This window comes from Vigna angularis, chromosome 5 (assembly GCF_016808095.1).
Source record: "Vigna angularis cultivar LongXiaoDou No.4 chromosome 5, ASM1680809v1, whole genome shotgun sequence".
Taxonomy (NCBI): domain Eukaryota; kingdom Viridiplantae; phylum Streptophyta; class Magnoliopsida; order Fabales; family Fabaceae; genus Vigna; species Vigna angularis.
Genome location: NC_068974.1, coordinates 4,953,092 through 4,976,849, shown reverse-complemented (window position 1 = coordinate 4,976,849; position 23,758 = coordinate 4,953,092). Strand labels below are relative to the sequence as shown.

Here is a 23,758-nt window from a genome sequence, read left to right as displayed (position 1 = left end):
TTACTAATAAAATGATGTTAAATTGTGAACCCATTCACTAGTAGGTTTATATAAATAATACTATCATCACTTTCATTATAGTGATTACTATTATATTTACTGATTTGGAAATATTTTATATAGTTATAAAGCCATTTCATTTAAGTAATTCTAATAAAACGTTAAATATACATTTTACAAATAATAAAAGTTAACTTTAACTAAAATAATACTGAAAACTAATGAGATTAGTATTTTTTGTGTTAAATATACACGATCCTTTATTTATAATAATTTCCTCTATTTATAATAGAAGAAATATGGGTTAAATCCAAAATACAAATAAAAAATAATAACAAAGTAACTAAAGATAAAACATAAATATAAAATAAAGATAATATATCTAACCCCTAAAGACTTAATGAAAATATCTGCTTCTACACTAAGTGACACCAAATTGTCAACGATTTGCAAGACAACATAAAAAACGAAATATCAACCCACCCTGAGCAACAAACTTGGGAAGTTGCTCAATGTAAATCTCTTCTTGCAAATCGTTGTTGAGGAATGACACAAGTGGATAAAAAGGTAATTGTTGGAGAGTCACCACGACTATAAATAAACTTACAAAAACCATCTTTTCAATGAAAAAAAAAACATATATGGACTGGTCAAACGCAATGGTGACAAAAGAGAGGTTAGAAGAGACAACAACGGAACAAAGCCATGAATGAATAGGAAAAAGAAATCTTAAAAAATCCAAGGTTCTCCAATCAAGGCACTTGAAAAAGGAAAATGAGCAACCTCGATGCTTTGAATAGTTACCTGAGAGGAGACGGAACGTGCAACAACACATGATGAACCTGAAAGCGGAAAACGAGGATCTCGACGCTCTGAATTACTACTAGACATGCCACCATGCACGACGGAAAATGAACAAATTCACAACTTCAAAAGGCGCTAAGAGCGCGTAAGAGCTCTGATGAAGGCGTTGTTGATGACATGGTGATCACCTGGTCAAGACGATCAAAACCATGTAATCGTTGGTCGAAATTAGAACTCTAGTAGTGGCAGCAATAAACAATGACACCATCGGCAATGGTAGATGGCACCTCCGCTGGCAACGACGAGTGTAGTGGTAGAGACAAAAGGATTTTTTACTCAAAAGAACCTGACTCTAAATACCATGTTAAGAAGTGGACTTTAAGCCTAACACAACCTCACAAAACCCTTATAAGGTGATGTTTGCACTTATAAATCTCTAAATCGAAACCAGACTCTAATACCATGTTGAATATAGTGAAAACTATATATGAGATTAATCTTCCTTGTATTAAATATAAATATATGATCCTATATTTATAAAAGAAAAAATATAAACTAAATAACAAATATAAATAAAAAATAATAAAAAACTAATTAAAAATATAAAATAAAGATAATATATTTCACAACTATAAAGTTCTAAAACTTCTAAAAGAAAACCACGCCTAGATTTCATCTTCAAAAATTCTGGTTACCAAATTTACATAATTTTGAACTTGTAAAAAATGAGTTTTGGCTCCGATTTTGAACTCTGCTTCTGTTTATATGTGTTTACCTGCATGGGCGGGGCGTTTTAAAGTGGCTTATGAAACTTACACGGGGATTCCACTATTCCGCTTTCTTTTCTTCTAAGTGATGCCATTAACTTCAACATTCTTTGTCATTCAGATTCTTCAAAATTTTCCACTCACTTCTCACCTCTTCATACACAGCTGTTAACTCGCTGTCCAAACACTTCCCAAAGATTTCGCGGACAGGATTCTCTGTCTCTTGCTTCTCCTCAACGCTACCTCACGGACCGAGGTTACTCTTCAATTGCCGTTCAAACTTTTTCTTTCTATGTTCATCACAGCTTTTTCTCTGCGTTCTTATTTTCGCATCGTTTTCATCATAAGAAAGCTTCATATCTCAGTTTCTCACATGCTTATGCCGTTGTTCGTGTAGAACGCAATTCTTACTTTCTTCCAGAGAAATTTATGTTCGAACTAAACCTTTGATTCGGTTATACCGTTAAATTCTAATCCGTGAGTATCAATTTTGTATAGTTTCTTTGTATTTGATAATTGATAATTCTGTTAATGAGCATTTGCATTATGGAAAAGAAAACCTAGAGTTCAGAGAAGAATGTCAGCCAAAAAAGAAAAAAAAAACGCTCGAAAACTGCTTCTGAATGTTCGCAATTTTGTTTTACTCCATGCAATGTGGTTGCTGCATTCGTTTACATTAAACTCCTCTGTCAACTCTGTTTTACTGAAATAGATATTTCGAGTGTGAAAAATCTCCAACGCGTTGGACACAACAAATTGGTTGTTTGTGATTGAGCACATCCTGTTTGGTATTGTTTTACGTTTGTTTGTTTGCTGGATTTTTGTTTTGTGTTCAGTGTTGTTGATGGAGCGTGTTTTTGAATGCAGGTTGGAAGAAACTGCTGTTGATTATTGAAGCCTGGTGTGTGTAGGAAGAACGAGCGTATGCCTGGGAACAAGTACCCCGGAAACTCGAACCAAATACCGGGGCGTGTGGAACGGCTTCTCAGAGAGAGAGAGCTGAGGAAGAGTGGGAGAGTGATTCAATTGAAGGAGGGGAATGAGGTCAATGGGAGCAGTGGTGAGGCTTTCGAGAAGGAGAAGGCGCGTTTGAGGGAAGAAGTGAGCGACGCGGGTGATGGTGTTGAAGGGAGTAGGGTGAGGAAAGGGGTGGGGGAAGAGAGGCATGAAACGAAGCCCTTTAGACAGAGGCTGTTGGTGGTTGCTAATAGGTTGCCGGTGTCGGCGGTAAGGAAAGGCGAGGACGCGTGGTCGTTGGAGATAAGTGCCGGTGGTCTCGTCAGCGCGTTGTTAGGTAAGTGGCTGTCACCATGATTATCATCATGCTGTTTGAGTGTTTTATTTTCAGTTGGAAGAGAGAGGGCTAAGGTAGCAAAATCTCAGATTAATTAATAACTTTTTTTTGGGTGATATAATAGGATATGGGGAAAAGCATTATAACTTGTTTGGCTGTACCAGTATTTTCAAGTAATTAATGAAATCGTGATTTCCAAACATATTTATTCCATTCACAAGAACCTTACTGAAAGGGAGGGATTGAGTAGAGGTCATATGTTGGTACTTATTTGGTTATTTGATTATCAATACATTTAAGGGAGGAAAAGAATAATTTTATAAATGATGGGATTGTTATAGTATTTGTACTTTTTTATAGAATGGGATGACATCTCAGCCTTCATTTAGTTATTTAATTTAATAATTTTAATATAAAAAGTATAGAAAAACATTGATGGATCGTGAAATTTTAAAACTCTCTACTCTTGATATTTTTTTTTTCTTGATTAGAGAGAATTCATGCCCCCAGTTCTTGTATTTTTATTTTTATACTCAATCAAATATCCTTAATGTTAATTTTGCTTTTAATCATTTTCATCCAACATATTTTCCCCCCTTTTCTTTTTACCAAAAAGTAGTTCAAGAGTTCTCTATGAAAGTAGTTTTTTCTAAAATCAAAATTAGTTTATATATAAATTAAAGACAAAATTTTAGAGAATTTAACGTGACAAAAATTTCCAACCAATTAACTCGTAATCATTTCTATTTTTTTTTATATATATAAATATTACTTATTATTGATATCTACTTTTAAATATTTATTTCACTATTTGTTATTTTTTAAAAAGAGTAACAAAACCATAAGTCAAGGTTATTAAATTAAAAGGAAGTAAACTTTTTGCAGTTTTTTTTAATCGAGAGTTTTCTTTCTATCATATTTATCTCATCTCTATCATATTTACCACATCTCACAACTTATTTTGCAATAAGTTCGTTTTAAATATAAATATTATTAAAATAATTGTTAAACCATCTCATGATAGTATTTCTATTCTTTTTTCCTTCCAAATTTGTGACGGCTTTTCAAGTCGTAGGACTAAATGTATCAGTGTGGTGGGCGGTGTACGGTCATACCTTTGCGCCCATTGTTTACCTTTTGAAATAATTGGTAGTTTGGAGAAAAAGTTTACAGCTTATGTTGAATATGAAATTTATTTAAACTTGTATTAAAGTAAGAGTTTGGACTGGCTTCTAACATTAATGATTTTTAAACTGATTTTGTTTTATACATTTTTTTTATCGGCGATTTTGTTTTATACGTGTTATTATATGATTTAACGATAGTCTAAACATCTTCTATAGAGTTAGTGCAATCTAATTAAGTTCTAAAAATAATTTATTTAATGATTACATTTATGCAATTTCTTTTAATTATTTGAATGAGATTTAGAGAGAAAAGAATATTAAATTACTATGTATGACTAAGCTAATTACCGTCTTCATCTGCTCTAACATGATTATGTTCTTTTACAAAGGTGTGAAGGAGTTTGAGGCAAGGTGGATAGGTTGGGCTGGAGTGAACGTGCCAGATGAGATTGGACAGAAGGCACTTACTAAAGCTTTGGCTGAAAAGGTATATGGTTAAATAACTCAGTTAATTGAGTGCTATGTTGCTGTAAATAGTTTTGTATATCTTCAATTTTTATGAGTTTCTTTATTGTTACAAAAATTAGTTCATGTTGGCAATATAGAGAGCGTAAATTTAAAAGTTGTAGGTATCATAATTCTTAATTAGTTCTAGTTGTTTTATACAGACAGAAATTAAACACTTATTAGCATGCCACATGTTCCCGTCGTTTTTTCCCGCGTATACTATATTCAGTGGAAGAAAATGTGGTAAATAATTCATGAAAATTGTTGTGCGTTGCAGAGGTGTATCCCTGTATTTCTTGACGAAGAGATTGTTCATCAGTATTATAATGGCTATTGCAACAATATATTGTGGCCCCTTTTCCACTACCTTGGACTTCCACAAGAAGACCGCCTTGCCACCACACGCAGTTTTCAGTCTCAGTTTGAGGCGTATGAGAAAGCAAATCAGATGTTTGCTGATGTTGTGAACAAGCACTATGAAGAGGGTGATGTTGTTTGGTGCCATGATTACCATCTTATGTTCCTTCCAAAATGCCTAAAGAAACATAACAAAAAAATGAAAGTTGGATGGTTTCTCCACACCCCTTTCCCTTCTTCTGAAATTCACAGGACACTGCCATCTCGTTCAGAGCTCCTGCATTCCGTTCTCGCTGCTGATTTAGTTGGGTAAGTCCTAACTGGCTCCTCCATTTAGCAGTCATCCTCTGGTATCATTATTATTAATTTGATACGGGCACGTGCTTTGATAATAAAATTGTTTCAGGGGACTTTTTGAAAATTTGGGTGGATATATAAGATGCTGTCATTAGACTCAACCTGTAAATGTTTACCATGTATTGACTGTTTTTGGGCAAGTTATAATAAACCACTAGTTTAGTATATCGAATTTGCCATTAACCATTAGCTGGCAAACCTGCACTTGATAGGAAATCCTGTTTCCTAAACTAAATATATAAAGGATCGTGTTATAAATGTTTGGTGCTATGCCTTAGTACATCTCATCTATAAAGAGGAGTACTTGATTTCCTCCTTTTGATTCTCGCAAATATCTTCAGTACCTTCTAGCTTCCATGAATCTATTTCATATAAGCAAATTTTGGGAATCAACATTGTTATATATTTGTGTTTTCCATGAAACTGGATATTAACAATTTCCTTTGTCTAATCAGCTTACATACATGAAAGTAACAACTGCAGTCACCTGACTGTAACCCCTAACCCCAATTGGCTAAAACTACTGACTGCTGTCTAAATGTTATCAGTCCTTGTGGAAGGGTCGACAAACCACTGGTCAAAGTGACTGCAAATCATTTTATTGGAGAGGGTTGATAGTCCTGGTAGTGGATATAGAGGACCATGCTTAAACAAAAGTGTGTCTAAACGGAATTTGAGAGTATTACACCAACCCACTATAAGCATAACGCAGGAAATAGATTACATATGAATACATATCATGAAGCCATTTATCATGATAAAATTTTGATAAGATTTGAACTGTTAGGAGTATTATTACCTTAGTCATGCAAATCATGGAAGTATGGGGCTATACTTCAAGTTTACTCGGCTAAAATTTTCCATCTAGTTTAACAGTATGTTTCTTTTAGATTCTTAATTTGGAATTTTCTTTGTTTATATTCGGTTCGGTTTAATCATTTTCATTTTTTTTTTATTGTTTTGATTTGATTTTTCTTGCAGTTTTCACACCTACGATTATGCAAGACATTTTGTTAGTGCCTGTACTCGCATCCTTGGACTTGAAGGTACACCTTATGGGGTTGAGTATCAAGGGAAGCTAACTCGAGTTGCTGCAGTATGTGATACAAAATTTGTCCACAAGCTAACTCTTGCTTTGTCATTTGAACAGTTGTTTAAAAATTTGCTCCTAACTTTACCTATTAAAAGAGGAGGACCGGAAGAAGAAACTTTTTATATGAAATTCAGTATTTAATCTATTACGATGTTGAACTTAAAATTCAAATTTCTAATTTGACTCTGTTCTCTTGAATGCCAGTTTCCAATTGGGATAGACTCGGAACGATTTATACGAGCTCTTGACCTTCCCGCAGTACAAGATCACATCAAAGAACTACAAGAAAGATTTAAAGGCAGAAAGGTGCTTCTCTAACTTTGTAGCAAACACTTCTTTATATCTAATAACTTTTTTACTTGTTCCTTGTAATAATAAATTAGTGTTATTATAAAAGTTTTACTGTTTTATAGATTATATCGATAAAGTATCCTAATGCATCAGATAAAGGATATGTGTCACCCAAATTGAAATATCAATGTATCATAAATTTTCAATAAAACATAATCAAAGCAGTTACCATGCTATTGATTTTCTTTCTTATTTGTTTAGAAAGTATAATTATTTTTTCTAGTAGTGGTAACTGTTCTGATTACGTTATATTGAAGATCAATGACAATAAGTATTTGTTCTAGTATTTGTTTCATGCGATGTTCATTTTACCACATTGTTCTCGTAGTGGGGGACTTAATTTAGGATTGACCCAATGAAGATGTTGCTTTCAGAATTTCACGGTATAAGTATTTGTTTGGCATGCAGTGCCATGAACGCATGACAAACACTTTTTTTTCTTTATATGATCTAAGTGCTTATTTGATTCGGTTCTATTAATTGAATTGTTACAACCTTTTTCATGCCTTGACAGGTAATGTTAGGTGTTGATCGCCTTGATATGATTAAAGGAATCCCGCAGAAAATTCTAGCATTTGAAAAATTTTTGGAAGAAGATCCTTATTGGCGTGATAAAGTTGTTCTACTACAAATCGCTGTCCCGACAAGAACAGATGTTCCTGAGTGTATGCTACTCACATGATTTTATTTGTTCTTGTGGCTTCTTTGGTATAGTTTCTTTAAAAAAGGCTGCTCACTTTCAAATTATCTTTGTTTCAACAAATGGAAGATAATGTCTTCTAAAAATACAAGGAAGTTGTCATTTCGTTTAAAAATAAAAGTTATAATGTTTTCTATTATACCCTTATTTGTACTTGTACTTTCTAGAATCTTATGTTGGACAAAAATAAATGGTTTTCTACTTTAAGTTGCCAACATTAATGCAAATCATCTGAGATCTATACATTATTCTGCAGTTTTGTCTCTGTTTTATATGTATCAATCTTTGACAATGAAATAAATATTTTGTCGAATACTAAGTCATAATCATTATATTATGTTCGTTGCCCTATTATTATGCCACATTCACTTTACACTTCATTCTTAATGTTCATACCTGGGATACCGAGTTTTACTCGTCTCTTTCCTCATTCAATTTGTTTGGAATGCCTAGTTTTGGGAACATACACATTGGCACGCCAAACATCATTTACTAATTTTTCTATACATTTTCGATTGTGGCGCCTTAGTTGTGGCTTTGGTATCATGACTGATCAATTTTTTTTTCTTCTTTATTTAGATCAAAAGCTTACAAGCCAGGTTCATGAAATAGTTGGGCGCATCAATGGCAGATTTGGAACGTTGACTACGGTTCCTATACATCACTTGGTGCGTTCTTAACGTAGTTATAATTTTTTTGAAATTGTATTATTGCCGAGTCACCACCACAAACAGTACAAGGATACTTCTTTCTTTCTTTTCTTGACTTACCTAACTCAGCTGTCCTTCATGTGGGATCTTCTTTCTAATGTAAGGAAAATAGAACCTGCTAGGAAAAGTCGCAATCAAAAGAAAGAAAACAGAACATTGTTTTAAAATTTGCAAAGAAAGAATGTTCAAAGAGCGTGTATAATACTTGTCTCAAGTGATCCAAATTATCTTCTCAAGATTTACTATAGACCAAAATGCCACATAAGAATTCTAACACATACTTACAAAGAACAATTTAAGTGTCGCCTTCATAGTGCATTGAAAAGTGGCGGAGGGCATTTGTTAACCCAAATGACATCACTGGAGACTGATAATGTCCTTGGTGAGTTCTGAAGATTGTTTTTAGAACATCATGTTCATGCATTTTGATTTGGTGATAACTTGCCTTTATATCTATTTTAGAGAAGTACGTGGCTTCACTTAATTCATCTAGCAACTTCTCTATATTAGTAATTGAAAACTTGTCTGGGACTGTAGCCTTATTTAGAGCCTAATAATTCACAGAATCATCATCTTCCGTCTTTCTTTTTCACCAAGATTACTGAGTTGGAACAAGGGCCATTGCTTGGCCTGATAATTCCTGATGAGAACATCTCACGTTAATTGGATATATCCCAATTTTGAATGGAATCTTGAAAAACTTTAGCGAACTCTGTTAGCGTTTTCCATAGTTTTCCTTCTTGGTTAGTGTTAAATCATTGTGTTCCACATAATATCTTTCAATTTTCCACAGCATGTCCATCATCTCAACTTCCTCAGTAACTAGTTTCTGCAGTGTTTTCAAAGTAATCACTGCCTTAGACAAGTTAGGATCTCCCAGAATTGCAACATTCTTGCCTTGATGGACAAATGACATACTTAGGGTCCTCCAATTCATTTTAATTCCCCCAGGATTACCAGCCACACAACTCCCAAAAAATCCACTTGTCTCAAGTAAAAAAATAGGAAATCTCCGTCCAGTGGATAAGCTCCGAACTGCGTGCAGATAAAAAAAGCTCCCAACATATTTCAGTGGACTTGCGATTACCATCTCCTATTCTGAGATGATTGGGCTTTGTGGGATCTACACCGAGGACCAACTTTTGTACCAATGTACTGGATAGGCTCCTCTACTTTCAACCAAGATCATTGCCTCTTGTTCGTTCACTTATAAGCTTCATGGTTTGAGGCTCGGTTAGCCCAGCCGCAGAACACATAAACAGACCCATCCACTGGTATTTGGCCTCCAAAATTTTCTAACTTTCTTCCTCCTTTTCTAATCTTATAATTTTCCTATATTCAATAACAATCTCATCGTCAATTAAGATTACCACTTTTATAATTTCACTGGACAATGATGCCCTAGCCCAAAGGCCAATCTACTGTGAGAACAATGTCCCTCATCCTTTCATATAAGATACTCAACATAGGGAAGGGTGAGTTCCTTTGTTTGATTCGATTCCCTATGATACAGTAACTACTAAAAACACAAGATGCTAGGAATTATAGAGTTCAAAGAATCCAAAATTGCAAGAAATTCTATGAAAGAAAGAACTTTGAGACTTGTTGATTATAGGAATAGAAAACAGAGAAGAAGAATTACAATTGTTTTTCCAAAAATCCCTTTCATCAGGCCTGGACTAACTATTTAAAGAGTTAGTTAACAGATAGTTAGTTGTCAACAGTTAACTACTAAAAAACAGACTCTAACAATTTCCCCTCTTCAAGGAAACCCTTGTCCGACAGGATTGCAAAAACGAGGAAATTTTCTGAGAAGATCAGAGTAATACTCCCAAGTTTCATCTTTAGGACACTGATTTTTCCATCATTGCACCAGCCAATCAATTTCTAACACCATGTCACAGCAACCCAAAAGAATCAACATCATATTTGCTTGAAAATTGTTTTGTTGTAGAGTTCATATAATATTTTTCACCATGGCTAGAATCTTTAGCCTATTTCCATCTATCATTGTAACTTGTAAAGGATTCAAAGCTTCTATTTTACACCCTAATTTCTTAGCTACTTGAATATCTAAGGAATTATGTGTATTTCCACCATCAATGAGTATATGTAAACTTTTCTTGTTGTAGCTACAAGTGACTCTCATGGTCCCAAAGCTTGTGATCCCTGTGAGTGCACAAACAGCAATGTGTGGTTCAACAAAGTTACTAGTTGTTAATGTCTGGTAGGAATATCTCTGATTTTAATGTCTCTTCATCATCCTCATCCCCTCCCACTTCCGCCATGTGTAATTGAATTTTCTTGTTAATTAAGCTATGCTCATAAGTGAAAGGTTCATCACAAAAATAGCATAAGTTAGGTCAATTTCCAAATACATGTCACATTCATAAATCCATTGATTTACGTTTTCACCATTGAAATTGGGAAAATCGATTCTTGCCAACCTGGTGCCACAAGCATAAGGGGCACGAGACTGATAACGATGAGCACCAGAACCAGAATCTTGATGTGATGGTCCATGATCGGGTTCTGAATTGTGATGCCTTCGTCCGCCCGATTCAACATTATCATGACTGTTTTGCAATAGCTCGGTTATTGTTTCCTTTAGAGACTCGTGTAATGTCTTTTGCATTGCACCTGCGAGCTCCACCATCTTCCTTTCAATTTTCAGTTATACGAGTTTCCAATCTTTCTTCTATTTCCCGTAAAGTGGCTTGCGAGGGCGCAGATTCTGCCATGTCCTAAAAGAAGCGTGCCACGAGAACGAGAGGCTCAAGGAACCAGTTGATACAGTAACTGCAAAAAACACAAGATGCTAGGAACTATAGAGTTCAAAGAATCCAAAATTGCAGGAAATTCTATGAAAGAAAGAACTTCGAGACTTCTTGATTATAGGAATAGAAAACAGAGAAGAAGATACTATTGTTTTTTCCAAAAACCCCGAACTAACTATTTAAAGAGTTAGTTAACAAATAGTTAGTTGTCCACAGTTAACTACTAAAAAAACAGACTCTAACACCCTATGAACAGAGTTTGGCAGCAAATGATGTAGAAGATATCTTGGTCTCTCCTTGTTGATTTCCAGTCCCACTAGTGGACGCATGGGTACTATTGCTGCCACCAAATGCCCCTACTTTAAATACAAACTTGTTGTCCCCTTATACCTGAAACATAACCTCGTACTCCGTCTATACAAAAGAAACCTTCAAACTTGTTTCATGACTTCTTCAATGTCGCGAACTACCTCCATTACTTGCATCCAAATGTCCGGACGTGGGGGGAGATTTGGCTCCAAATGTCCGGACGCAACCTGACCAAGAAATACTCAAGAAATTGGTCCTCTGCACTGGTCTTTCTTGGCTTGTCAGAATGAAATAAAAAAAGAGCAATGTTAAGCACACCTACACAGAAATATGGTGTTCTATCCTACACAACTATCCTTCAGAAACTGCCATCCCCATAACAATCAACTGTTGCTGTGTATGTAAAATTTCACTTTTCATTTTCTGAAAGTATGATTTTGTAATTTTTATGCAATTAGATAGAAGAGGGAAAATTGGGGGAAGGGGCGTTGGTCTGATTTCCATTTACTATCTCTCCCATATTTGTGAGTCTTTTTATTTATTATATTTTTTTTCTAATGTTATAATTCCATTGAATTTCTAAACGTGATTTGATAGTTTTATATGCTTATTCTGATGATTAATCATTAGTCTACACCTCTTATTATTAATATTGAACTGGTTGAAGAATTTTCTATGCTTGATAATCTTACAATTTTATTGTCACAACAGGATCGCTCACTTGACTTTTATCAACTATGTGCTTTGTACGCTGTTACTGGTAAATTTGTGCTTTTACATTTTCTTTAATTTGATTGCGAGCTATTCTGCGAATAACTTCTTTTGTGAACATGTCAGATGTTAGCGTGTACTTATTTATTATGCTTAAAGTTCTATATCTAAAATTTGAAGTATTTTCCAGCGTGCTCTTAGAAATGACTCTTAGAGCTTTTTGTATATTATGAAATTAAAGAGAAATTTAGTTTTGAAGTTTGCACTGAATGCTGTGTACATTTTTCCTCCCTTTTTCGTCTATTATGTATAAATTTCTCTATATAGCAAAAGGTAAGACAACTCTAACAATAAGAAAATTGTCTATATAGAAAATTGTTTTATTATTTGTTAGAGTTGATTTGAAAATTTTGGGGTGACAATCTAAAAATTTTGAAAATAAGAAAATTTGTTAGAGTTGTAATGGTGAAAACATGTTCGATGCGTCTGGGACACTTCCTCGTGTATGTTAATACTTCATTACTCATTTTCTTGAATTCTTGATTGTCTTCGGAGCATTAAATTTTATTGTTTTTTTTTTTGTGGTAATCAGTATATATTATATTGTAACTTTTATGTTAATTTTGTATTTATACTCGCTATTTCTTACCCAGATGTAGCACTAGTCACTTCTTTGAGGGATGGAATGAATCTTGTCAGCTATGAATTTGTGGCCTGCCAGGAAAAAAAGAAAGGGGTTCTCATTCTTAGTGAAGTAAGTGTAGAAACTTGCTTGTGTATTTATGTTTTATTTCTCTGTCAATTCAGGCTTTGTCAAGGTTGAGTCATTGAATGATGAGAAAATAAAGTCGAAAGTTGGAAGTGTTGGTCCTGATAATAAAACTGCTGATAGCGCTCCATTTTATAGATATGAGACTGACGCTTAGTCTAAACAGTTTGAATTTTTTGGAGCGTTAGTTCTTAACATCGTATGAGTGCTGCTATGACTAAGTGGTCAAGATTTGAATCCTGGCTACCTCCATTCTTCCAAAGGGAAGTTGCTTTTACCCACATGGTAGAATGAGTACGTGTGTTGAATTTTCTAAGAGTTATAAAATCAATCTTAAGCCCTCACGTAGTGGCGTACACTTTTAGAAGAATTGGTCCTTAACAACCCTCTCCTAGAGGAAAACGAAGGAAAAAATTGTTACACGAAGTCATTTGGATGTCTAACCCTTCGGACTTTCTATGTTTTGAAAATAATAATACATAACAAAACATGGACGGAAGATGTTCAGTTCTGAGAGCACAGAGAATCATGCAACTTCCTCAGCCAACAAGTTAGAAGTACAAAACAACATGCATATTGCAAATTGGATATATGCTCTGACATGATCATTATACTACAAGATAGTGGAAATGAGCTTTGCAACCTGGCTAGAATGGACATCCACTATTAGTTTCTCTATATGTTTTCAGAGTACCAATTCAAAAGTTGCTTTTTCAATTTTTGAAAAAGCAAAAGTTGTTGATCCCCACTGTCCTCTTTTTCAGTACTATATAAGGAATCTTCACTAGAAGTAGAAAAATATAGAAGAATGAACAAAATATAAGAGACAAGAAGGGCAAGATTGAAAGAAAAATCTCTTAGAAACTTTCTGCAACACTTTGTGTCCAATAACTCATCTAGATGAAAACCTTATTATAGCTTGAGTTCACAACTTTTGCCTTAGCATAAGAGTTCTGTGCTTAATTGTGTATCCTCTCGTTGTGAATTGTATACTCTATAAAACTAAGTTCGTGAAAGTCAAGTGACTTAATATTAAAGAATAGTTGGAAAACGATTTTTTGTAAAGATTATGGGTATCTAGGAGTTATATAGAGAATATTTGTTGTAATACTTGTTTTATAATCGATTTTGATTAATGGAACCTTTGTTATGTTAAAGGAGAATCAGACTAAATTCAATTTGAGGGAACTTGATAGGATACTGGGTAATAGGATAGAAGGGGGCTGAACGGTAGGAGGCAAGTGGGAGTCGAACGGTAGGAGGCAAGTGGGAGTCGAACGGTGGAAGGCATGGAAAGGTCAGGCCGAACGATGGAAGGCGGTGAAGAACTGGAGCCGAACGGTAGGGTGTAGGGGAAGCGAAGCCGAATGGGAGCTGGACCCGGTTGAAGAGTGACTATCCTAACTGGAACTGTTAGGATAGGCGGGAAATATTTAGAAATAATTATAGTAAATAAGAATATATCTTAGGGAAATATTTTATTTAGAACAATATTCATATTTTATTCTAGAGAAAGATTTTATTCTAGGGAAATATTTTATTTAGAACAATATTCATATTTTATTCTAGGAAAATATTTTATTTAGGAAATAATTAATATAAATAAAGGGAGAGTCTAGGGTTAAAGGTATGCTTTTAATTATTGAGTTTTGACAGACATTATTGTCTTGTGAGGGAGGTTATGCTCCCAAATAATTGACGAAGGTTATGCTCCCAATTATTGTTTACTTTTGTTTATTCAGATATTACCATCAATAAAAGAGATTCCTTCGTTCATTGTCTTTTCTACCTATTGTGATCGTGTTTAATTACGTCTCCGACTCGGATATGTAATAATTGGTCCGACCTGCGGATATTGTGAGAGGAGGAAAGACATCATGGAGGGAAGAGTGAATGCAATTGAAGGGAAATTGGAGGTCATAGAAATCTCCATGGGAGGATTGGAGGCGGCAGTCCAAGAACTGGTGAAGGTGATGGGAGAGCGAGGTCGACAACATGAAGGAAATTCGGATGGAAGTCAGGGGTCTATCAACGGGAGAAAGGATGAGGAGGGTGAGAGAGATGGTGGCGGGCCAGATGGTGGACACCAAGAGGAGCAGCTGAATTGGAGGAAAATGGTAGATTTACCCGTTTTTGAAGGAATTGATCCGTTGAATTGGATCAATAGAGTGGAAAATTTTTTTGAACTACAAGGAGTATCGGAGGAAGAGAAGTTGTGTCTATCCTATATCAGCATGGAGGGAATTGCTGGACACTGGTTCAGATTCTAGAGGGAGAAGGCCAGGAACCGTTCGTGGACAGGACTAAAGGAGGCGATGGTGGTCCGATTCGCAGGAGGAAACCAGGGAACAGTCTTCGAGAGACTGGCGACCTGTAAACAATCAGGCACCGTGGAAGGATACATCCAAGATTTCGAAATCTTGGTCGGCCAAACAAAAGCAATACCCGAAGCACAACTGATGGGGTATTTTATGGCAGGCTTACAGGAGGGGATCCGTGATCATCCGACTACTTGATCCACAGGAGTTGATGGTCGCCATGAGAATTGCAGGGGATGCCGAGAAGGCCCAGGGCAGGAAAAAGGATGAGAATTCGAGCGTGACAAAGAACCCCTCACCTTTGGAACGAACGAATAGTGAGGAGACACGGCCTGGAGTAAATCGTTATAACCCAGGCCGATTGGTCATCGCCGAGCGATCTGAAGCCAATCACTATAACCCAGGCCGATCGGGAGTCGCCGAGCGATCTGAAGCCAATCACTATAACCCAGGCCGATCGGGAGTCGCCGAGAGTGTGGGGTTCGTACGGAAGGAGGGTAGTGATAATAATGGGAGAAACACCACGAATGTGCCTTATTCAGAAGCCATAAAACGGAGAGAAGATGGAAGGTGTATCAGGTGTGGGGGACCGTTCGGTCCTTGTCACCACTGCCCGGACAGGAGTTTGAGAGTCTTGATATTGGCGGAGGACGAGGAGGAATTTCCACCACCCAAACCTCCAGACCTGAATTAAAGAAGAGCCATGAGATCAAGATCCTTGGTTCCCAACCTTGAGGACAAGGTTGTTTTGCAGCGGGGTGTAATGATAGGATACTGGGTAATAGGATAAAAGGGGGCCGAACGGTAGGAGGCAAGGGGGAGTCGAACGGTAGGAGGCAAGGGGAAGCAAGCCGAACGGTGGAAGGCAGGGAGAGGTCAAGCCGAGCGGTGGAAGGCATGGAAAGGTCAGGCCGAACGATGGAAGGCGGTGAAGAGCTGGAGCCGAACGGTAGGGTGCAGGGGAAGCGAAGCCGAACGAGAGCTGAACCCGATCGATTGAAGAGTGACTATCCTAACTGGGACAACAATTAGGATAGGTGAGAAATATTTAGAAATAATTATAGTAAATAAGAATATATCTTAGGGAAATATTTTATTCTAGAGAAAGATTTTATTCTAGGGAAATATTTTATTTAGAACAATATTCATATTTTATTCTAGGAAAATATTTTATTCTAGAGAAATATTTTATTTAGAAAATAATTAATATAAATAAAGGGAGAGTCTAGGGTTAAAGGTATGCTTTTGATTATTGAGTTTTGTGACAGACATTATTGCCTTGTGAGGGAGGTTATGCTCCCAAATAATTGACGGAGGTTATGCTCCCAATTATTGTTTATTTTTGTTTATTCAGATATTACCATCAATAAAAGGATTCATTTGTCAATTATCATTGTCTTTTCTACCTGTTGTGATCGTGTTTAATTACGTCTCCGACTCGGATACGTAACAAAACTAATGTAAAACAAACTTTTTTCTGCTCTTGCACTTTCTACCCTTGTTTTAAAAAGCCTTTGGATGAAGCTTACGTGTTTTAAAACTCATATTGTTGATTTCGAGAGGGTTTTAAAATGGCAAAAGTTTTTGAATAATTCTAACAATCCCTTCTATGTGTACTTTGTTTTTGACTAATTCGACTTGTATTATACTATTCATGTAATAACTTTCTCATATCAACTAGAAATAAAATTAATTTAAAGTATATAAGTAAGTGAAAACTTCATTTTATAAATTGATTTTGTAGAATTGAGTTAATTTTAAAATTCACTTCTTAATATTAGTCACACTTATCGTAATCAAAATCTAACATCAAATATTATTTTATTTCCATTATTAAGCATTTTATAATACAACTCTGAACATGCTTAAACTTCTACCATTTAAAGTGATTTAAATAATGTTAGTTATCAATGCTTCGTTTCTTTACACTTGTCTAGATCGTATATTTTTAGTTCCCATCTTGGTTTATAGAAACCTTTCATGTGTTGTATGGATAGATCAATTTTTGCATGTTGACTTCTTTAACTAGTTTTAACTATATATGTATTGTTTTGATCTGATTCCCGATATTTGGCATACTTCATTTGGCATACTTCTTGAAGTTTGCCGGTGCAGCACAGTCTCTTGGGGCTGGGGCAATTCTTGTCAACCCCTGGAACATTACAGAAGTTGCGGCTGCAATTGGCAGGGCTCTGAAGATGCCATCTGCAGAAAGAGAAAAGAGACATAAGCATAATTTTCTTCATGTAAAATCCCACACTGCTCAAGAATGGGCAGGAACCTTCGTAAGGTATGCATGTTAGTATCTGGATTTTGTAAACTCGTGCCCTGTAATCAAATATGAAGGAATAACAGTAGCATTTATAACATATCCTAGTTACTCAAAGAAGAAACTATTAAACATCTATTTTTAATTTTCAAAATGTTAAATACTTAAAGATTTCATTTCATAGCTTCTATTATTTCCTTCTTAAGAAAACCCTTGGTATTTTGAACATCTTTTTTTTTTTTCTATAGGAGTTTGTCATTTATCTTCAATATGGCGACATCTTTTTATCGAAAAGAATGGAATCTCCCTCGTTTTTTGTTGAATTCTCAAATCCCTGAAATTTTGTGATGGATGTAAGTCATCCTTTTAAAGAGCACAACTTTTATACATATGAGCATGGTTCAGCTGTGGGCTTTGCCGTTGTTTGCATTTATCACAGTCCTGATTGTATTTACAGATAATTGCATGCATATATATGATGATTATTTACTTGTTACCTAAGTATTTTAGGAATATTAGAAAGACATGATTTGCGATTGTAATTTATCAACCGAGATATGTTAATGCATCTCTTGCTTTGATTTTTAGGAGAGATCCATATATGATGAATCTTTGAATATTTGCAGTGAACTAAATGACACTGTTATTGAGGCACAACTAAGGACAAGACAAGTTCCACCTCAACTTCCAACCAAGACTGCAATTCAAAGTTATCAGCAATCAACTAATCGATTGCTCATATTGGTATGATGTCTCAATGAAGCTTGAGACTTCTCTCAATACAGTCTTTTTTCTTCCTGTCTTTTTCTCCTAATGAGTGTTTTCTATAAGATAGTGCTTCATTTGCCGAGTAGATGCAGTGAAATCTATTGTGCAACTGTACTAGATTAGGATATTTTGATAGGTAAAGATCCCAATCACAGGTTTATGCAAGGCATAGTAAGAAGGGTCCAGAGGATAAGAAAATTTCTGGAACTCTTGAAACTTCAGTGAAATTGTATTGTCTGTTTTCATTTGGGTGGATTTTGTGATAAAGAATTTCTTACCTTTTTTTACTGATTCCAGTTTTATTAACTGGTACCAGAGCTCCATCCAGAAGCTTGTGGGCAACAGAAAAGTTAAGGAATATGATTGGGGAGCCGTAGGTGGTGAATGGCCAATTCTTAATGGCACTACTTGTGTTGAATAACAATTAGAAACCGTGGATGGATGAGATCCAGAGGCAAAAAGTACAAAACAAGTCCAAGGGGGTGACTCAGAAATTTTATGGGAGAAGTTGGTAACATGCAATAATGGTGACTAAGAAATTTTGTGCATTTCAAGGGAGCTTACTTGAGGATTTTATGTGAAAGAAAAGGTGAAGCCAAAAAATCTAGTATTCCATTTCCATCCTTTGACAGAACTGGGTTCAAGTAACCTGGAGCTAGGTTTAACCAGTATTTGGTTCTAGAGGAAAGGTCTGAATCATGAAAGGTGAAGCTCGTATCAATGGTAATGCCAGGCAAGGCATTTTTCTGAGTCATAGACACTGTTTGTAAGAAGAATTTAAATTCACAGCAGACTTTTGTTGGAGACTTCACATCGTTTAGAGATATGTATATAAGGTGAGACTTTCAGAATTAGTGTGGGAGGGTTTGAAAGGCTGAAGGAAAAGATCGTAAAGGTATTGTTTTAGGTGTGATGAAAAATACGGTTCAGATCATGTTGGGAAGACAAAGCAGCACTAGGTCGTGGTTTTAGTAGACTAGAATTGCAATGAAATGTACCTTCCTCCTTTCAATCACTTATGAATGAAGTGCTTAAACCATATTTGGGAAAGTGTGTGTGTGCTTGTCTTCTCTGAAAATTTTCTAGTATACAGGGATTTAGAGACTTTTGTTTATCCGTTGAAAGTTTTGCGGGTGCTAACAGCAAATGATCTGAAGGTGAGGAAGAAATGCACATTTGGCAGCCAAAACTAGAACTGGGGGTCTTCTATGAAACATTCAGCTACAAGCTTTGATTTTATTGAAAATAAGTAGTGGAACTTACCTGAATATGCAAGTCATTGCATAACTCCATTTTGAGAATGGCATCTTAAGTATGCAAGTCTGAAAAATAGGATTTATTTATAGGTAAATTTGGCAGGAAATCATTGTTAAGGACTATGAAATCTAACATAACTGAGTTCCTCATTCTTAAAGTTTTTGTTGGGAATGGGAATCCTATTAGGATCCCTGCTATTAGACTTCTCTTATAGCTTGCTCTTTTGTTGGATGGTTAAAATGATGGGGCTGCCAAGGACTCTTTGGGCACTGTTGCTCATGGTGGTATATCTAGGGACAAAAGAGCGCCATTTATGGTTAGTTTTTCACAATTCCTTGGCGTGCAAGATGCCATGTATGCATATGGGTGCTATTTTGATAATTTAGATTGCTTTCACAATAAGATGCTTAGTGTTCCAGTATGCTCCAATATTGCTTAGAAGTTGAGACTAAGTAAATTAAATACACCTTTTTCCATTAACCTTCTAAAACAATTTTTAAGGACAAAACTTTGATAGAACTACGAACTCCAAATCAGACAATACCTCTGATCCAATGAACTTGAGGTTGGAACAATTAGGCCTTACTTGGATTGTGATTCTCAATTAGTTGTCCAGGCTCTTAAAATTCAACTATAGTTCCTTGGAGATTGCCTTATAGAGATGGCTTAATTGCAAGGAGAAGACTAAAGACAAGGAGATTTCTATCACTTATATCTTTAGGAAAGGGAACTATTGTGTGGATAAGTAAGCCAATTTTGGTATTAGTACACAGTTCTATACATGGTGCTATAATAACTATTTTTTGTAAATTTTTATTTTTCCAAACATAGATGTCAACTTCCTTGTTACAGGTTTCTTTGTGGGTTTTGGTCTAAAATCTCCACTCGGTTTTGTTCTCCTCTATTTTATGGACTGGAGTGCGGCAGAAGATTGTTGCTAATTGTTGGATGACAATTAACATTGTGATGCCATACCACTACCGTTTTATTGAAAAAAAAAAAAACAAAACTTTTGTCCAATTTAACTTCTTATTTTAAAAAATTGGGACAGTAAATATCATTCTTGACCTCGAACAGTCATGATAGGACTCTCCTAGAGTCGTAGAGGAAAATGAATTCAAATTTTGCTACTAATTTCAGCAAAATTTTCCCTGAACCAACTATCCAAAATGGTTGAGCAGTTAGGTTAGATGAAAGCTCGTGAGTAGTTTATACCTAACAAACATGATGTACGTGTGTGTTTGAGTTTGCAACCTCTAAAGCAAAATCATGATCATAAAAAATCTGGATGCTTTTTGTTATACAGTGTTACACTGGTATGAATCCTAACCAGCATTGGTTTACGTATATGAATTTTTGTATTAACATTTTCTCTCAACACTGGTGATACACACTGCAGGGATTCAGTGGAACTTTAACTGAACCAGTCGAGAAAACAGGTGATCAGATTAAGGAAATGGAACTTAAGGTGCATCCAAAACTGAGACAACCCTTGACAGCACTATGCAGTGATCCAAATACCACAGTTGTTGTGCTCAGTGGAAGTGGTAGACAAGTCCTGGATGATGTAATTCTTGGCACAATGCTTCTTTTCGTTGTGAAATATTATGAGTCCACTTTTAACATATTTCCTATAACAGAACTTCAAAGAATATGACATGTGGTTGGCGGCTGAGAATGGAATGTTTTTACATCCTTCAAAGGGTGAGTGGATGACGACAATGCCAGAGCATCTGAATATGGAATGGCTTGATAGTGTGAAGGTACTCTCAGTTTGATGTTTCAATTCATTTGATGTTTAATGTTCTCTCTTAGAAACGACATCTCTTATCTCAATAACACCAAAGATAGGGATATGAAATGAATGGAATTAGTTTATGGATGTAATATAATGAAATAGAGCTAGTTTGAGGTTACTGACGTTACTGGTCCTGCATTGCAGCATGTTTTTGAGTATTTCACAGAAAGAACACCTCGGTCACATTTTGATTATGAAGAAAGAGAAACTTCACTTGTATGGAATTACAAATATGCAGGTGCTAAAATGTTTTAAAGAAGATTTTTCCTTTTCCAGCTTCCTTTTTGGTTACTTATCTTGTGATCTCAACCAGATGTTGAGTTTGGAAAGCTTCAAGCAAGGGACATGCTGCAACATCTCTGGACAGGTCCAATTTCTAATGCATCAGTTGAAGTTGTTCAAGGGAGCCGATCTGTTGAGGTGCGAGCTGTTGGTGTTACGAAGGTGACCTCTTGTTTCCAATAACTGACCTCTGAGTAATATTCCCTATTTGCAATTTTTCATACGTATTTAAATGTCTACTCTAAATTCCTTTCCTGATCAGGGAGCAGCCATTGACCGCATCTTGGGTGAGATAGTGCACAGTAAATCAATGACATCACCAATTGATTATGTTCTTTGCATAGGACATTTTCTGGGGAAGGTAAATTGAACTTTCTGTAGCACCATTAGACATTTCCTCAAAAAGAAATACTAGTATAACACACTTTATAGTAGACTATTAAATTATAAGTTTTTGTTGGTCTAAACTTATTTACTGAAATATCTTTTCTAATTCTATAGGTTTCAATAAATTTTAACCTACAATATATCTGATGTTAGAGAGCGTGTTGCTAACACCACAACTCTCAGCAACTCCCTCTTGTTTCATTCTTTGCAATTAATTGTAAGGATGTTGTACAGTTGATTATTATTTTAATGGGTATGACTAATCAATGTCTTATAAAAGCATTAGTTTAGAAATCCCAAACAGAAAGCTTTAAAGCACTACTAGTTAGTATTTACCCATTTTAATTGCAAGAATTTTTCATCTCCTTTAACTATATATAGTTGAATACTTCGGAGCTACAAATTTGACATTATTAATTTTAACAGGACGAAGATATTTATTCATTTTTTGAGCCAGATCTTCCTTCTATTGGTGTGGGCCTTCCGCGAAGCAAGGTAACATCAGATGGAGTTAAGTTTCCTGTTGAGAGGAAACCGTGTTTGAAGGAACCACCAACTAAGAGCGGACCAAAGTCATCTCAAAATAAGGCAACACGACCAGTGTCAAATTCTGAGAAGAAATCAAACAATCATATCTCCATTACACCACGAAGGGCAGCACCTGAAAAGGTTTCATGGAACGTCCTCGACCTTAAGAAAGAGAATTACTTCTCTTGTTCCATTGGACGAACTCGAACAAATGCTCGGTATACGCTTGATTCATCCGACGATGTTGTTACATTTCTGAAGGAACTAGCTAATGCTTCTATCCGAACGTAGAAGTGAGTCAAAATACTGCACCTTGGCACAGGGAGGATTCTGCAGAGTCCAATTCAGTGCGATCACTCTTCCACGCATTCACACATTCAGTGTATTTATAACTGTTGCGTGAAAATCAGACTGTTTATCTCATACGTGTTTTACATCAGTCTGCTTATAAAATATTAGTCATCAGAACTTCATCCCACAGTTCCTAGTTGTTGAATGAATGAATGCGTGTAAAGAAAGAATCCGAATTCGGTACATCCTTCACTTCACTCCCATTCCCAAAGACTACTAATATCTACTGGAAACGAGAATAAAGTCATAAAAAACAGAAATACACATGGAAGATTGGATAGATTTTTAGACGATAATTTATGTTTTCTCAAGAGTTTGGAACATTTTAAGAGGTAAAAAATATAAAAAGAAATATCATACATATACACTTGGACATGAGTCAGATATTTAATGAGATGATTGATTCTTATTTGATCAATTCATTTTTATTTGAAAATTGAATGAATAATAATTATATAACAACCAATAAAAAGTTTGTGAATGAACCGGAAAATCAATATGTTTCTTAAATTGTTTTTTTTCTCATTTTATTAGAACTGCCTCCAACAAATTCTCTTTTTTTTTTTTTTTCTAATTTATACTTTTTACAAACACTTCTAAATTTAGTTTACTAAGATTATCAAATTCATTAGGAGACCATTTTGGATTGACTAATCCATTTATGTTCAAAATTTTGTTAACAATTTTATGCAATAGACAATCTAAGATTGACAATTTGCTCTGACATGAAATCAAACGGTATAGTTTGGTATTATATGATCTATTCTTATAATGTCCTAAGTTGAGGAAGAGAACAAAACTCAAAAGAAAGAGGCTAATGGTTGTAAGAAGATACAAACTTTGAATCAAACTCACGAGCAAATGAATAACCAACTTGTGTTTAAAGACAAACTCAAATTAAGAGGTATTTTTTAGGTTTAATCATTCCACTGAACCTTTTTTTTTTTTTGGATATTGTATATTGTATTCAAACTCACTATATATATAAAGCTTAGAAAAAAAAATAATAGAGTCTATTTTTATTTGATAACGAAATATGACTTATATAAGTCTTACAATGAAACTGCAAAACTTAAAGTGGGCATACAGCACAACAGTAACCAACACTCCTAAAAACTAGATATCAAAGACTAGTTCACCTAATTTTACGAACACGTAATTAAATAG

General features: G+C 35.3%; 1 protein-coding gene across 3 annotated transcripts; it reads left to right on the top strand.

Moving 5' to 3' along the window:
• Positions 1 to 1,604: 1,604 nt before the first annotated feature.
• LOC108340390 (alpha,alpha-trehalose-phosphate synthase [UDP-forming] 1) lies at positions 1,605 to 22,758 on the top strand. Of its 3 annotated transcripts, XR_008248822.1 has the most exons (19): positions 1,605 to 1,827; positions 2,439 to 2,865; positions 4,382 to 4,479; positions 4,777 to 5,165; positions 6,195 to 6,309; positions 6,511 to 6,612; positions 7,172 to 7,322; positions 7,937 to 8,025; positions 11,865 to 11,913; positions 12,518 to 12,618; positions 17,054 to 17,241; positions 17,847 to 17,964; positions 20,645 to 20,812; positions 20,886 to 21,008; positions 21,188 to 21,281; positions 21,357 to 21,487; positions 21,588 to 21,686; positions 21,827 to 21,929; positions 22,139 to 22,278. XR_008248822.1 is itself a non-coding variant. In XM_017577747.2 (18 exons), the coding sequence occupies exons 2-18, from the start codon at positions 2,496 to 2,498 to the stop codon at positions 22,529 to 22,531; spliced, it is 2,778 nt and encodes a 925-aa protein (XP_017433236.1). In that variant the 5' UTR covers positions 1,610 to 1,827; positions 2,439 to 2,495; the 3' UTR covers positions 22,532 to 22,758. The 3 variants fall into 3 exon arrangements, 2 of the variants coding, with proteins under 2 accessions (XP_017433236.1, XP_017433237.1); XM_017577747.2 differs by lacking the exon at positions 21,827 to 21,929 and having other exon boundaries at positions 1,610 to 1,827; positions 22,139 to 22,758; XM_017577748.2 differs by lacking the exons at positions 1,605 to 1,827; positions 21,827 to 21,929 and adding an exon at positions 1,860 to 2,048 and having other exon boundaries at positions 22,139 to 22,758.
• The last annotated feature ends 1,000 nt before the right edge of the window (positions 22,759 to 23,758 follow it).

Coding starts and splice junctions, on each gene's coding strand:
- LOC108340390 (XM_017577747.2), top strand. CDS start 2,496: ATGCCTGGGAACAAGTACCCCGGAAACTCGAACCAAATACCGGGGCGT. Junction 5,166..6,194: donor CTCGCTGCTGATTTAGTTGG/GTAAGTCCTAAC, acceptor TTTTTCTTGCAG/TTTTCACACCTACGATTATG. Junction 21,687..22,138: donor TAGGACATTTTCTGGGGAAG/GTAAATTGAACT, acceptor TAATTTTAACAG/GACGAAGATATTTATTCATT.